This window comes from Folsomia candida, unplaced genomic scaffold (genome assembly GCF_002217175.1).
Source record: "Folsomia candida strain VU population unplaced genomic scaffold, ASM221717v1 Fcan01_Sc004, whole genome shotgun sequence".
NCBI lineage: Eukaryota > Metazoa > Arthropoda > Collembola > Entomobryomorpha > Isotomidae > Folsomia > Folsomia candida.
The window spans coordinates 3,041,887-3,056,237 of NW_019091196.1; the positions used below are offsets into that span (position 1 = coordinate 3,041,887).

Below are 14,351 nucleotides of genomic sequence, written 5' to 3' on the forward strand. Positions count from 1 at the left end.
TTAAGCCCTTGTATTTAATAGAACTGTATTTATAATTTGGTCTTAATCACTGATGTGATTTACAGTTGAGATTTATTTATTCATGAAATTGATTCGTGTAATGAAACAGCCAACCAGTGAAAACAACTCAATAGGATTACAGATAAACAACTCTGCTTTAGCTGGGGCTACATAAAACTATGAAGTTTTGTTTCAAATTGCCATATTGTACTTTATCACTAGGGTAAATTAAAAAGCCCGAAGCCCTACAAAAAAAGCCCGGCCCGCCCAAAACCCTACTGGAAAAAGCCCGACCCGCCCGGCCCGACTGGAATTTCCTGGGCAAAAAACCCGGCCCGCCTAAAACCCTATAGGGTAGGGTAGGGTTTTTTTAGGGTAAACCCGGCCCTACGCACAGCTCTAGCCCTTATCCTTTCACTTTTCCTATTATATCCTCACAGCACAATTTACATATTAAATCATTTAATGCCAGTTTTCTAACCGTACGTAGAGGATAATTTACCTAATGAACACCAAAAAGTGAAACAAATAACTATTTATTTTTCAAAGGCGTACAAGTTATTCGGAAAAATAAAACGCATCCGTAATAATAAATAATAAATAAGATGTCAAGTTTGACGCAATTCAGGCAGTCTTTGGTAAATTTGTAAAAACCGTAAATTCCATAAATTTACAAACTTTTACTAATTTCAAAAGTATTTCAGGGCGTCTCTTTATATTTTGTAAAAGGCTGTAAAATCATTTTACTAATGTCGGATCGGTTAGTGGTTTGTTTCTGAGGATGAGTGATAATTTTTCATTACCACAACAGTAATAGCCATTATTACCAGTGCCAGTATAGTCATATACATATGTACTGCGGCTAGTAATGATTTTAATAACAATTTTATAAGAGTGTAGCGTCACGGCGAGTATAGAAGTCAAACTCATATGCAACGAATGGCATCCTTTATGTACGGTCCCCTTACATAATAAACAATGGAAAAAATGCCAATAAATAAAAATGTCGCACTAATTGGATCAAGAAAGCGATTAAAACCTTTGCTCATTGTGCATATGATAACTACAAATTTGCAAGTCGTTAAACTCATCTGTACTAATAATGTTTAACACAGACTTACAACAAAAAAATTAAGAAACGATGTCAAAAACTTTCGAATAATATTTCTTTCATATAATTTAATTATTTTATTGTGCATAATAATAAATTTCCCTAATTTTACTGAAAACCATTTCATAAAATAGCATCCATACAGTATCTCATGCATTGTCCGAGATGAAACTTTTTCTCGGCGAGGGTCATCTTCAACGTGTCTTCCGGACTGGGCGTGGGCGTCGTGGAGGAAGTTGTCGTCGACGTTGTCGTTGGCGTCGTCGTTGTCGCGAAGGTGGTCGTCGTCTCCGGTGGCGGTGGTTGCGTCGTCGGGACAATATTTTCCTCGTGGTAAATATTACTTTGCTGTGGCGTTTCGTAATAAAAATCACTGACGCCACGGGAGGATGTCGACGCCGCCGTGTCGTTGAATTCTGGTTCGGGTTGGATTAAAGAGACCGGGATGGCCTGCGCGGTCTGCGGGGTGTCGTCAAGTCGGGGCGTGGAGGGGATTTTGTTGGTAACCTTGTCACTGTTGTGGCGACGTTTCGTTTTCTTAACGCCCCAAAAGGATTGTTCTGGCAGGGCGTAGATGACGAAGTCCTTCGGAGGACGGTGGGTCGAGGAGGTCGTGGAGGAAATTGAGGATACGGTGGAGGTCGTTTGGCGGACGGCGATTTCGGGATCGTGCCCCCGCGGATGACCGATTCCTCGGAGGAGCATGAGGCGACGACGGTGGCGTTTGGTGGGAAGTAAGCTTTGCTGATCGGAGTCAGGATCGGTGGGGTTATTGGTTTCTGGATCTTGGTCGTCAAGATATTCTCGGGAGATTTGGGAGCCTAGAATTGATGGGAAAGTTTATGGATTAGTTACCTAAAATTGGGATTTTTTAGGATAAAATTGGGTTTTTTGGGGGGGGGGTGAAATTTTAAATTTTGAGGGAGGCATATCCATGGTAAGGTAAAAACGTTGAGACACTGAAAAGACCTACCCAAATCTATTAAGAATGGAGAGCCTGTTGAATCTTTCGAACATTACTTTATATATCTATATTTTGATGTAAGAAATCGGCAAACAAGTTAGGCAAATTTTGTAATATTCTGTTGTTAATAATTTTCAATATCAAATGAAATAGTCAAATTTTTTTTAAGTTTTCGGTTTTTTAATAAAGAAAATAATAATTAACAGTTCGTAGCATTATGTATGTACAAATCTCTGACATGATGTCTCCTAATGCATGCTCCCAGATTTTGAGCAAACTAGTGTCAATCGATCACAAATTTAATTAATATGAAATTTACAAAAGGCACGATCTCTCAATGGGCACGTTTTGCAGTAATATTTGCATCCGAAGAGGAGAAAATTTGGTAAGTTAGAATTAGAATTTGTCAACTTTACTGCACGTTTTTTTCCTTCTACCAAACGTGCCGATTGGGAGATGGTGTCTTTCGCAAATTTCATGCAAATAAAATTCGTGATTGATGACACTCGTTCACACTTTGCTCAAAATCGCACAGCATACTCTTGAAAACCTCCATTGTTAGTGAGTTTTAGTAATAATGTCACTTCGCTATGTAAATCTGTCTCAACGGCCATACATGCAGAGGTGCATATACATATTTTTGCAAAAATGTGCCTATTTAATTTGCAAAAAAATTATAATACAATTTTAAATTGGAAATCTTACTGTTTTTCTCGCCACCTTCTTCTTCTTCTTCACCATCGTCATCATCGTCACGGTCGTCTTCGTCCTCCTCGTCTTGGAGGTTTGACGTGTCGTGAAACTCGAGGACTGGGGCGTCATTGATGCTGGGTGTGTCTGCAATTTTTGCGACGTCTTCGGTGTAATTTAGGCTGAGCTCTTTTGGGGTCAGATGAACCGTGGGGATGATGGCAGATTCCAGACCGAGGGGTTCATGAGGTCGGTCAACTTCACGCCCGTCTAGAATTACGTGGTCACCTTTGGAGTGGGCGGATCGATTGACGGGGATGACTGCAAGGTAAAAATTTGATTTATTTTATTTAGTTTTGGGCAATTTTGTGCGATTTTTTTTGTAAACGTATAGATTCTGGCGTTTAGAACATTAATGAAAATGATAAAGAAATTAACGAAATTGATAAAGATGTGCAATTTTATAATTTCCAGGTGCGTGAAATTTATGTGATGTCTCTTAACAGCTGAATAAGTTTTTTTGCGAATTTTTTTTTGCAAAGTACATACATATATATAGATGTTTAGAACATTAATGTGCCTTAATAAACCTGAAAAAGAGGTACAATTTCATAATTTTGTGGAAATTTGCGACTTTTCTTGCTAAATGAATATGGTAATGGGAATTAATTTATTGAAAATTTGCGATTTGTTGAAAATTTTGGTAATTATTATACTTTACAAACTTTTGTCTCAAATATTTTGAACTAAATTATTAGCTTACAGACAAGACTTAAATGCTTTTATAAGGTTGGATTGTTAATTATCTGGTTAAAGAAATTTATAAAATTTGTTACCGAAAATGTAATAGTTCAACGACAAGAGTTAGTTTTTCTTGTAAATAAGTTAAGAGTGGCAATTATTTTTTAGATTTCCATGAGACTTGCAGTCTAGAGTTACTCTTGAGTTCAGTAGAATTTCGTAAACGTTGTAAACAATAAAAATACGTTTGCTGATTACTCTTTAATAATGAATTGTGATTTGCTCATCTTCATCTCCGCCTGAATTGTGGTTAATTTTTTCTCGTAGAAAATATGTTGCGATGCGAAAATACGATAACGAATTAGAATCCTGAATTTGTATCATTCCAGTTAACCATTACACGAGCTAAATTTCCCGTAAATGTTGTAAACGTTTGTACAATAATTTACGAATTTCGTATACATATTTAATCATATTTGCACAAAAAGTTGGCATGATTACTGCTTAATCATGGACAATCCGAGATTAAAAATTTGAACTATTTTGCAGAAATTTGGCTCCATTTTCTACATAAAAGCTTTATGTAGAACGATTTGTGCAGAATTATGCAGAAACGGTTCTGCAGAATAAAACCTGTAGAAATTTTATGTAATTATGTAAAGTAAAATTTATGCAGAATACAACATACATTAAGCTTTTGTTGATTACTGCAGAATTCGAAGTAGTGATTTCTACTCGGGATTTTAAATACCCAGAATTTATAAAAGTCTAACCTAATTCCTGGAAAATTTACTTAAAAATCACCAAGATAAATTTTTACTTACATTTGATCTCGGCGGTTACAGCTCGAAAATGTATCCCGATCGTGATAAAGACTCCGATAAGCCAGTAAGACAACCACGAATTGGTCGTCCGCCTCCGTCTCCTCGTGGGGTGCGGATTTATCACAAATTTTAACACTAATCCCGACATATTTATTTTATTTCTTTAACCAAAATATTACTATAATTTCCTAAAATATTTATGTACCACCAAGTTTTCAACTCACTTATTAAATAATTTCAGAAAAACTTGATTGGTCAAAAGTTTGTAGAATCGTGAATACATTTTGTATCCATTTAAAGAATCAAGTAATTTGTACGGAATGACAATTTTTCATGCAAAATTTGATTTTTTTAAATCAAACAATTTTTGAAAAATTACGGCGTACGTGCGTATCAATCAAGACCTGGCTAGAAACTGAGGATTGTGACATGATTACCTCATACCATTCAGTAATTTGCATATTTGAACTGCATACAGATACGTCTTTATCTGTAAGTAATAAAGCTATGAAAATAAAGAAATAAAAAAACATGCACCAATTCTCGCACGGGCTGCACAAATATTTTGTCGTCATTTTGTTCTCACATTAACCCGTGCGAAATGTAAATATGAGATCGTAACTGTTCAGTGAATAGTTAAAAATCTAATCCCAGAAAAAGTGACTAATTGTAGTTCTTAATCCAGAGCAAAATAACATCGAATCAGCCAACTCTGCTGTTCATATTCATTTATATTCAGTAGTGAATGAATAAATTATTCGTTTATTATTGACTAAATAATAATTAGTAAACAATTTTTTCAAAATTTTTGAATGAACGAGCATTGAATAATTATTTGTTCATTTCATATTCATGAAGAATGGATGAATAATTTTATTCGCTTTTTATTCTTCACGCTATGCGTAATACATGTGATATATTGACAAATCCATGTAATAAGTTAAATTTGAAATAAAATGGATACAAAAATAATAATTAATATTTATTTCAAAATTTTGATTAAGGAATAATTTCTCCAAATTTTTGAATTTAATGAATTTTTAGTGAATAATTTTTACTTTGAAATTGATTGAATTTTGAATGAATAATGTTTTCAAATTTTTAAGTTGAATACATTTTGACTGAATAATTCTTTCTAATTTTTAAATTGAATGAAAAAATATTTTTTGAACAGGTAAATAAAAGAATGGGACGATGATGGTTTGCTTAGTTTGCTTAGTTTGCAACTAATTTTCATAAAATATTTTTTTGCTAACGTTATTACTTGAACGGCCCCCAAACACCTCAGGGAATCAGGTTTAGCTTTACACGTACATTCGTACATTTTACACACCCCATAAAAAGTTGAGATAAAGAAAGTGCATTCTAATAAATACATAATCGTTACGACTACGACGCGACTTAAAATTGTGGGATGAAAAGAGTTTAATGTAAATAGGATGGTTATCCTGATGTCGTAGAAGATAAGAAAAGTGGTTGGTCCCATGGGTGGGAGCGACACGGCAGAGGAGACGCTTATCTCCACTCACATCGCACTGAAGATAATGATTTTCTCGTAGAAAGTGAAGCGAGACGAGAGGATGTTATTATTCGCGTGCATGCATTTACGTATCTCTATTTATTAAATAATAACATACTTAACAACAATTGTAAACATCGATATGGCATAAAATTCGTGAAATAAACCAGTGTTCGACTTGAAATTCAGTAGCGTTTTTTGGTGTAAATGGATATCATTTTTTGAGGTAAAAACTGCACTTTTTGGGCAAAAAATTTGAATTTTTATTTACAGAAATATTTTAAGGGTAAAAAATTAGGTAAATAAATTTCCGAAAAAAATGCGGCTTCATTGATCTGCTAAAAATTTCTGGTATAATAATTATGCAAAATTATTGTATCACAAATGTAACGATGTGGTTTAACTGATCGTAGTTGAAATTAAGTAACTACATATATTTTGACTCAATTTTGGTTAGTTTTAAGGAAAAAGTGGACTTTTTGTGGAAAAACTTTCAATTAATGAGTAAAAAAATGGAAGAACTATCTTAAGGGTGTAAAATGAGGAATCCATTTTTGAAAAAAAATATACGGCTTCTTGGACACCCTATGAAATTTGTTATATAATAAATAACAATTAAGCATGTAAAATGCTTATATTTATCAGAAATGTACTGATTTTTTTTTAGTTCGATGCTTTTCTCTCTATTTATAGATAATTAATCTTTGGGGACAGTGGCCGCGGAAGTGTGGGGACAGAGGGACAATGTCCCCACGGTAATTCAATGTCCCCATCATCTGCCCACGTTATATAAACCTCTCCCTCTACTATCCTGCAAATGTTAATGTCCCCAGATGTCCCCACGCCTTCCGCGGTCACTGTTTGGGGACGATGTTTGATTGCCGTGCTTGATTTTTGTAGCAGGTTTTTTACCCTTAATTGACATATATGATATATGCTATAATTCAGGATTTTTTTTAGACATGCTTTATGCACGCACTCTTTGCTGTGCACCTGCTTATCCGCTTGACAGTAATGACAAACTATTTATCATTATGCTTTAATTATAGTGAGAGATAAAGCAATTTAGAAAAAAAACAATTGATCATTTTCATTTGATATTAAGCGAACTGTGCAAAATGTGTGCACATTTGCAGAAAAACAACTTTAAATATATAGGAAGATGGATTAATTGATTCCGGTAATTTTTTAAAATTGTTTTTCAAACGTACACTCAAAATACTTTATTTTTACAAAATCACGAAAATATTTTATTTTGAGCGCTATAAAAAGTTAATTTCGTCATAAAACCTGTAATTTCGACTGATGGTTGTCTTCCTCAATTAGATTTTACTATTTTTGTTTGTGTAACAGCCCCAGAAATAAAAACCCAGGGATAACGGGGCTCAAAATACGTATTTTGAAAATGTATTTTCCTCACCTCTGAAAAATTGGGTGTCTTGGACGTCCAATTTCGAATTTCTGGCAATGCAATATAGTTCACAAATATCGACAGATGCCAGTACTTTTTTATGAAGTTATTATAGGGCAGGGTGAAGCCTTATTTAGCCGAAGAATTGTCCATCCGTCTGTCCGTCTGCCGAGATAATCGAGATCGGTTTGCGCCCTCATACATATGACCCCCAGGGGTGTGGTCACATACTTTTGCAGGAAATTTAGCAAACCCGCAAGAAACGAAATATTGATTTTTGCAAATGGTGTAGTGATACATTCAATAAAATAGGATTTATTATAAATATTTATTAACAGTTAAATTAACGATATTTTTTTAAAATAATTAACACTACGTATAAAAACTATGTCCGTTTTTTAAGTGTGATTTTGATCTCGGGCGTTGGTTCTAACACGAGTCCGTAAACCATTTTTAGCTCTTCACGGGTATTTTTAGTATGGGCGGTAAACCGGGTAAATATTTTGACCATCATGGTCTTCATTTGCATTATGGCGTAACGGTGGCCTAAATAAATTGGATTAAGTTTATTAATTAATTATTAATTTATTGATTATTATCAAGTACAGATTTTTTTACCGATGCAATTTCGTGGTCCATGTGAAAACGGGATCCACCACCCGGTAGGGATTTTGTCCCGATTTTCTGGACTAAACCGATCCGGGTCGAAACGTTCGGGATCCGGGAATATTTCCGTGTTGCGATGGATCTCATAGGGAAGAATGGCTACTTGCGCGTCACGTGGGATTATTTTACCATCGTCTGCATAATCAAAGCCAAATACATAAATTGATTGGTATTAATATCAATAAAGTTATACATATTCCCGTGTAGTTAACGCAAATATTTACAAGTTGCGTAAACTATGTAAATTTGGAAATTTTTCAGAGTTACAAAAATTTCCAAGTTGCGAAATTTAATTTACACCTGAACGATTTTTCATTTTGATCAAACTATGCAAAATAAAATTGTAAAATTAAGTGGACATGTTTTTGCAGAAAAATTGTATTTTGTTGGGATGTCGATTTTCATATCGGTTATTTTGTTATCTAAATCTAAATAATCTAAATAATTTTCGTCGATACAAAAATACAAATTTGTAAACGACTTTTGTCTAGAGAAAGTAATGTGCGTACAAGTTTCCAAAAATGCAGGAGTTTGACACCAAAAATAAAATTCCGCTGAATTTTAATTGCTTTTAATGTATGACAGGTAAGCTGTCGATCTCCATTAATTTGCAATCGAAATTATTCAAATACATCGAATTACAGAATAGAATTTTTTACTATAAAAAACAGTCAAAAGTCAAAATACTTTGTCAAAGTACTAACCTAAAACTTGATTTTAATTCTTGTAGCAATTTGGTTCAGAAATTGAGAATTTTTTTTCAAGTTATGTAAAATGTGGAAGTCGTATGGTTAAATTTTGCTGAAAAATATTTAGGCATTTCATGTCAGATTTCGTAACTCTGCTGGAACCACGTAAGTTTATACCAGCCAAAAACATGCCTTTTATCTTCGTAAATTTTTGTAATATCGTAAGCAAAAATTACGTTCGAAATGTTCCCAAGTTTTGCCAAAAGTTCGTAAATTTCTTAAGTTTACGGGGTTGCAGAGTTACGAAGTCTGACGTGAAATGTCTCAATATTTTGAGCTCCGTCTTGAATATTAAATTTTAATTCTTGCTTGCAAACTTGCTTCAGAAATTTAGCAATTTTTTGAAATTATGGAAAATTTCGAAATTTTATGATTAAGTTTTTCTAAAAATATTATTTCCGTACCTAAGACAACATCTTTCGTAATTCGGCGGAACCATCCCGCAACTGGAGGGTATAATCGGAGCGCTTCTTTAATGCAGCACTCGGTATATTTCAAATCCGTGAGATCCGCCTGCGTTACGGTGACATCTTGGTCATCTTCGAGTCGGGAGGTAAATACGACGTCAACCTCTTCGATAAGCCTGTTCTGAACGGAAGGGTTGAGTGCGAGCAAAAATAGTAAGTAGTTCATCCCACTCGCGGTAGTTTCGGCTCCCTAATTGTATTATTTAATGATTAATTTCGTATTATCGATTAATTGGTAATCGATTATTAAGCATACTCAGGATAACGTCTCGTATTTCGCATTGCAAACTTTGCGAAGTTAAAAAAATTGTGTCGTGAGAGGATTCGCAAATTTATGATTTTGAATATTTCGCAAATCTGTAAGAACAGCTCTGTTGTACAATTTTAATTTTGTTTATACGCTGATTACTTGCAATTTCTAAAGCATTTAAAATGGAGATGAGTTTGCGAAAGAAAAATTGATGGGTAAATTTCGGAAAAACGCATGGTTTCCCTGCAATAGTTTTGCGAAATCTTGCAATTTTCGCAAATTTTTTTAAATATTGTCGCCCTAGTTTTCAAACTTACCGCGAACATTAGGGCATTAATGTGATACGCGATATCCTCCCGATCATCCGTGCCATCCATGAGATAAGCGAGAAATGGTCGCGTCGCGGTCCCCGTGACGGCCCCGGTTTCTTCGCGCTCCTTGAATTTGGCGTCGATTAAGACTTTTGAATAATTCATGAGCGCATTGATGCATTTCTCTTCTTCATCTCCGTATCCGAAAAGACGCCAAATTACGGGGAAGTCGAGATACGGACGAAGCAACTTCAACCGGGTGACTTTTACAATTCTGGAAATTTTGGAGAGGAAAATATAAGTCTTTAGAACTCTGTTCAAATCCTGTTTCAGAAAAGGACATGACCGCCAAGTTTAAATTTTATACGGAAACGCCATCTAGCGTGAAAGACTAAAAAACTTCTGTTTCAGAAAAGGCCATGACCGCCAAATTTAAATTGTATACGGACACGCCATCTAGCGTTTTATACAACTTACCCTTTCATTTTTTCGACAAATTCTAACTGTGGATTTCTCTGAGCTTCCTGTTTTGATCCAAGCACGGTTTCTAAATATAAAAATAAATTAATTTTCTATCTAATGAACAATTAATTCAATGGAGAATTAATTGGAGTTTAATTTAATTATCTAATTTACTCACGGAAAACAGAGTCCATCGTTGCTCTATTAAAGTACGGGAGAAGATTGATAAACTTGTCTGGTTCGTCGTCTTGATTAAAAGTTTCGGACATAATTTCTGCCAGAATTTTTGCTTGTTCGTTAAATATTTTCATGAATCCGTCCAAATACTGGAAACCCACGGCGGGATTGAGAGATCTACGGTCTTTTCGCCATTTCGGACCTGACAAATAATCGATAATTAGTTAATCAATTGAAAAATAATTGATAATTAATTAATTCATAGTTTTACAAAAAATCGGTATGATCGGAAAAAAAGGTGAATATTTTCGAGCAATTGAGATAAATCGAAAATTTGGTTTTCGCTAAATAAAGTTTTTGTGAATTATCAAATTTACAAAAAAATTATTTGAGATTATTTTACAAAATCTTATTTTTTAACTTTAATATTCTTTTCGGAAATATTTCGATAAATTTTTGAAAATTATTTACCTGGAGCAGTTACTAAACTTTGATTAAGGACGCGATGAAATGCTCCATAATTGTCGCCCTTCTCCACATTTGCATATCCGGTCAAGACTTTCTATTAATTACAAATTTTATATTTAAATTTAGGAAATTTAATTAAAACCCCAGAATTTAAAAATTAGTGTTCCAAAATACCTCCGCAATTTTGCCATTGGCCACAACTAGGACGGGTTTATATCCAAACCACAAACGCATGGACCCCGTTCCAAGACCGTATTCCGATATTGCTTTGCTAATTTTTCCTTGCAAATCTGAAAATATTAAATAGAAATATATACAATTGTTGAAATTTTAGGAAATCATGTAACCGAGTAAATTGTAAGAGCGACATTGGTACAATTTTACTACGGGCGAACTCACGTCAACGTTCAATGTCAGCACAAATTGCGATTCGCAATGCAACTCATTAAAAATATTTGCTCGGGAAATTTGTGAACAAAAATTCCATAATTTTTCCGCAAAAGCTTTGCGAAATCTTAGAAAATTCCAAAAACTTGTCACGTTGTATGTATGTATATCGATTAGATTTGCAAGCTTTGCGAAAGTTGTTGAGAATGCGCCCAAACTGTTTATAAGGTGATTTTCCTTCGTAATCTCTACGAACATACTTAACAAGTTGTAAAATTAATTACAGATTACAAACATTTTCTTGAATTTGCAACATATTTTCAAAAATATAATAATGTAAAAACCCCGCAAAATTTGCATGATTGCAATTCACACATTAATTTTTTTGTATATATATTTTACCTTCATAAGGTCCCAAAATCATGGTAAAATTTCCCAAAAATGGTAACTGTCTCGGTCCTGGAAATTTATTGAGCAGTCTGGCCGTTCTCGTCCAATGTGTAATCGCGTAAAAGACTAGGCTTAAAAGTGTCACGATTGTGAATAGCGACAAGAATCCGTTCATCCAGAATGTAAATGATGAAAGTAATAGCTCAACGTCAATTCCATCATTTCCAAGACGTCCGTAACCTAAACAATGAAAAGCAGGTTTGTTTCAAATTTCTCATAATTAATTAATTTTGTTACGTTTAATATTCAAAATTTAAAAAAAATAATTTCCATTTTTCCAAAATTCGATTTAAAAATGTGAACATTTTGAGTATGTCGTCACTAGAAATGTTGGAAAAAGTGATTAAACTAAATGCCTCAGAACGACATGAGTAATATCGAAATAAAGTTTATTTTAATGTCAGTTAAAATTAACTTTAAAAAATTTTAATAATTTAGCTACAAAGTTTCTTCGATAGATTTCCAAAAACGCACTAAACTGAACAAATTTCTTGGTATATTACCTTAATCTTACAATTCATAAAAAGAAAATTTATTAATTAATTAATGTCGTTTAACTTTGGCATAAAACCTTTCATTACAAAAATTGGGATTATAAACTGTAGAATGTTTATTTGATAAGGAAAAATGTATTGAAGTTTTGTTGTGCGTAGAAAATTATAAAAATTTGCTGATGGGAAAAATTCTTAGAAAAATGAGGGACAAATTGTAATAATAATTATTTGATTTTGTTGTGATTTAATTATTACTATAATTAGGCGTTTGATAAATACATAAATTTGTATACACAAATTTTATACCACTTACCGGAATTTGTCGAATTTAGTCTATCTTGACTAAAATTGTGATAAGTGATCTTCAAAAGATCTAGGATTCGTTTTTGGACCGAGTATAAAACACCGATTTCTTGCGGGGATGATAAATCTTTAGCAAAAGTTAAAGTTTCCATTTCTCACTTAATTTTCTATTTTCATTTATTTAATACTTATCCTTAATTCGTTTATATTTCACGTGTGGTAATAAAATATGAGACAAATCTGACCCTAAAATAATATTCACGTGGGTCCAACTGCATCTCAAATTGGGGAATGGTTCCATTTTCGATGCGTGAATTGTAGGTTTGAAAAATACGTCAACCATTTACGAAGTGTTGTGTTTACTTGGAAATTCTGAATTTCAGTGAAACATCAACAACAACTGATACATTACAGGTGACGGTAACAAGTTTTTTAATGTGGACGTATGTAAAGGGAGCAGAATTAAAGAAAAACAGGATTTCTTACTAGTTGTGTATGTAGTTACTTGGTAAATTTTGTGTATGTAATTTACCAGCAGTACCAAGTTTACCAAGTAATGCATACAAGCCGATACGATACGTAATCTCACTTTCCTCGCAGAAAAGTTGGATAATTTGTTGATCACAGAAGTTATTACGTATGTGTTTAAGGTGGGTAGGTAGGACTGCGAAATGTGCACTACATACATAAAAGGTGTACCACAAAGGTGATGATGATGCCGATTTACCAGTAATAACAAAAGAAACATGCAATATACTTGCCAGTGTGGCGAATGTTGTCCATGTACGCGTGAATTTGAGATTGAAACCGATTGAACCGGTCTCGATTTCGTCGTAATATTTCTTTGCAAGTGCAGTAAACAGTTTCAACTTTTGTGAGGCAAATTCATGCTAAAGTTTTAATAATTACGTTCCTTTTAGTGTAATGTGGGTAGAACGCTAATGATAATTTTGTCATGTTCCCTGTATATATTACCCTGCTCCGAACTTGTGTAAACTTTGTAACGTAGCATTATTAAGTCCTAAAATTTTGCGGAAGTCGTTTCAGACCAAATTATATTTTAATTAATTAATTTAGCAGATTTACATATTTCACAAAAATTTCCAGTATGGATAATTAACAAGACATTAAATATTTAACTGTGTGTAGTTTGCCTTGTAAGATTGATAGATGAAGGTGTAATGCAAAGGTGTAGATGTAGTTCTGTTGGAACCTACGTGCACGCATTTTCTTGGAAATTAGCTTTTCCACATGCTGTCAGGTCGTCAACAAATGTTAGGATGTTGGGTTTGCATAAATACAGATAAAGGTAAACAGAAATATCGTACAAGATAATTGCACGTTTATCTATAAAATATAATTTTGCAAGTAATGGTATGTACTGTGCAAGTCCATTGATTGAATTTGAAGACTGGCTAATTTTCGTGGAAGTCTGCTCATACTTCAAAGATGCTCTTTATCAAAAATAGATTTCTGAAAATAAAGGGCAGTCTGGTAACCTATAATTTAGCAAAATGGCAAAATGGCAAAATGAACTTGCATAATGTAAGATGTCCAATAAATAAGTTTTTTGGATTTATCGTAATCGTGCCTCGTCCATCCATGAAAATCCAGAAAAACAGTGGTCTTTGTGTGTCTTTTTATACATCTGTAAACATATATTCACGCGTATGGAATGTGGTAGTGTGCATACACACGATGAGCCATGTAGCTTTTGCTAGTTTCTCTGGCATATCTCTGGTCGTGTGATGTGCGTATATAGTTAGTTAAGTTTTGCACACTGAAATTTTGCAATATTTAACAAATTTACCTAAATCCCACACTGTTTTTACATTTTTGGCAACTCACTTGATCATGACTTCATTCTATGGCAAAAATTTTGCAAACATGTAAACAAAAAAAATATG

General features: G+C 33.7%; 2 protein-coding genes across 2 annotated transcripts; both read right to left on the reverse strand.

Moving 5' to 3' along the window:
• Nucleotides 1–1,159: 1,159 nt before the first annotated feature.
• On the reverse strand, nucleotides 1,160–4,733 carry LOC110848352 (probable serine/threonine-protein kinase mkcB). The gene is made up of 3 exons (XM_035851556.1): nucleotides 4,331–4,733; nucleotides 2,781–3,086; nucleotides 1,160–1,932 (listed from the first exon to the last, which is right to left on the reverse strand). The coding sequence occupies exons 1-3, from the start codon at nucleotides 4,476–4,478 to the stop codon at nucleotides 1,235–1,237; spliced, it is 1,152 nt and encodes a 383-aa protein (XP_035707449.1). The 5' UTR covers nucleotides 4,479–4,733; the 3' UTR covers nucleotides 1,160–1,234.
• A 2,816-nt stretch (nucleotides 4,734–7,549) lies between these two features.
• LOC110849208 (cytochrome P450 4c3) lies at nucleotides 7,550–12,841 on the reverse strand. The gene is made up of 10 exons (XM_022096584.2): nucleotides 12,455–12,841; nucleotides 11,600–11,827; nucleotides 10,985–11,100; nucleotides 10,814–10,904; nucleotides 10,344–10,544; nucleotides 10,181–10,250; nucleotides 9,710–9,977; nucleotides 9,080–9,332; nucleotides 7,879–8,061; nucleotides 7,550–7,806 (listed from the first exon to the last, which is right to left on the reverse strand). Exons 1-10 carry the CDS (start codon nucleotides 12,594–12,596, stop codon nucleotides 7,646–7,648), a joined length of 1,713 nt encoding a protein of 570 aa, XP_021952276.1. The 5' UTR covers nucleotides 12,597–12,841; the 3' UTR covers nucleotides 7,550–7,645.
• Between the last annotated feature and the right edge of the window lie 1,510 nt (nucleotides 12,842–14,351).

What these genes read in the sequence shown, in the direction of transcription:
- LOC110849208 (XM_022096584.2), bottom strand. Translation starts at nt 12,596, where the DNA reads ATGGAAACTTTAACTTTTGCTAAAGATTTATCATCCCCGCAAGAAATC. An exon ending in CCAATGGCAAAATTGCGGAG is followed by an intron (nt 10,905 to 10,984) that starts GTATTTTGGAAC and finishes TGTAATTAATAG; the next exon opens with AAAGTCTTGACCGGATATGC. An exon ending in TTAATGCCCTAATGTTCGCG is followed by an intron (nt 9,333 to 9,709) that starts GTAAGTTTGAAA and finishes TAATACAATTAG; the next exon opens with GGAGCCGAAACTACCGCGAG.
- LOC110848352 (XM_035851556.1), bottom strand. Translation starts at nt 4,478, where the DNA reads ATGTCGGGATTAGTGTTAAAATTTGTGATAAATCCGCACCCCACGAGG. An exon ending in TGTAACCGCCGAGATCAAAT is followed by an intron (nt 3,087 to 4,330) that starts GTAAGTAAAAAT and finishes TTTACCTTGCAG; the next exon opens with TCATCCCCGTCAATCGATCC. An exon ending in AGAAGGTGGCGAGAAAAACA is followed by an intron (nt 1,933 to 2,780) that starts GTAAGATTTCCA and finishes CATCAATTCTAG; the next exon opens with GCTCCCAAATCTCCCGAGAA.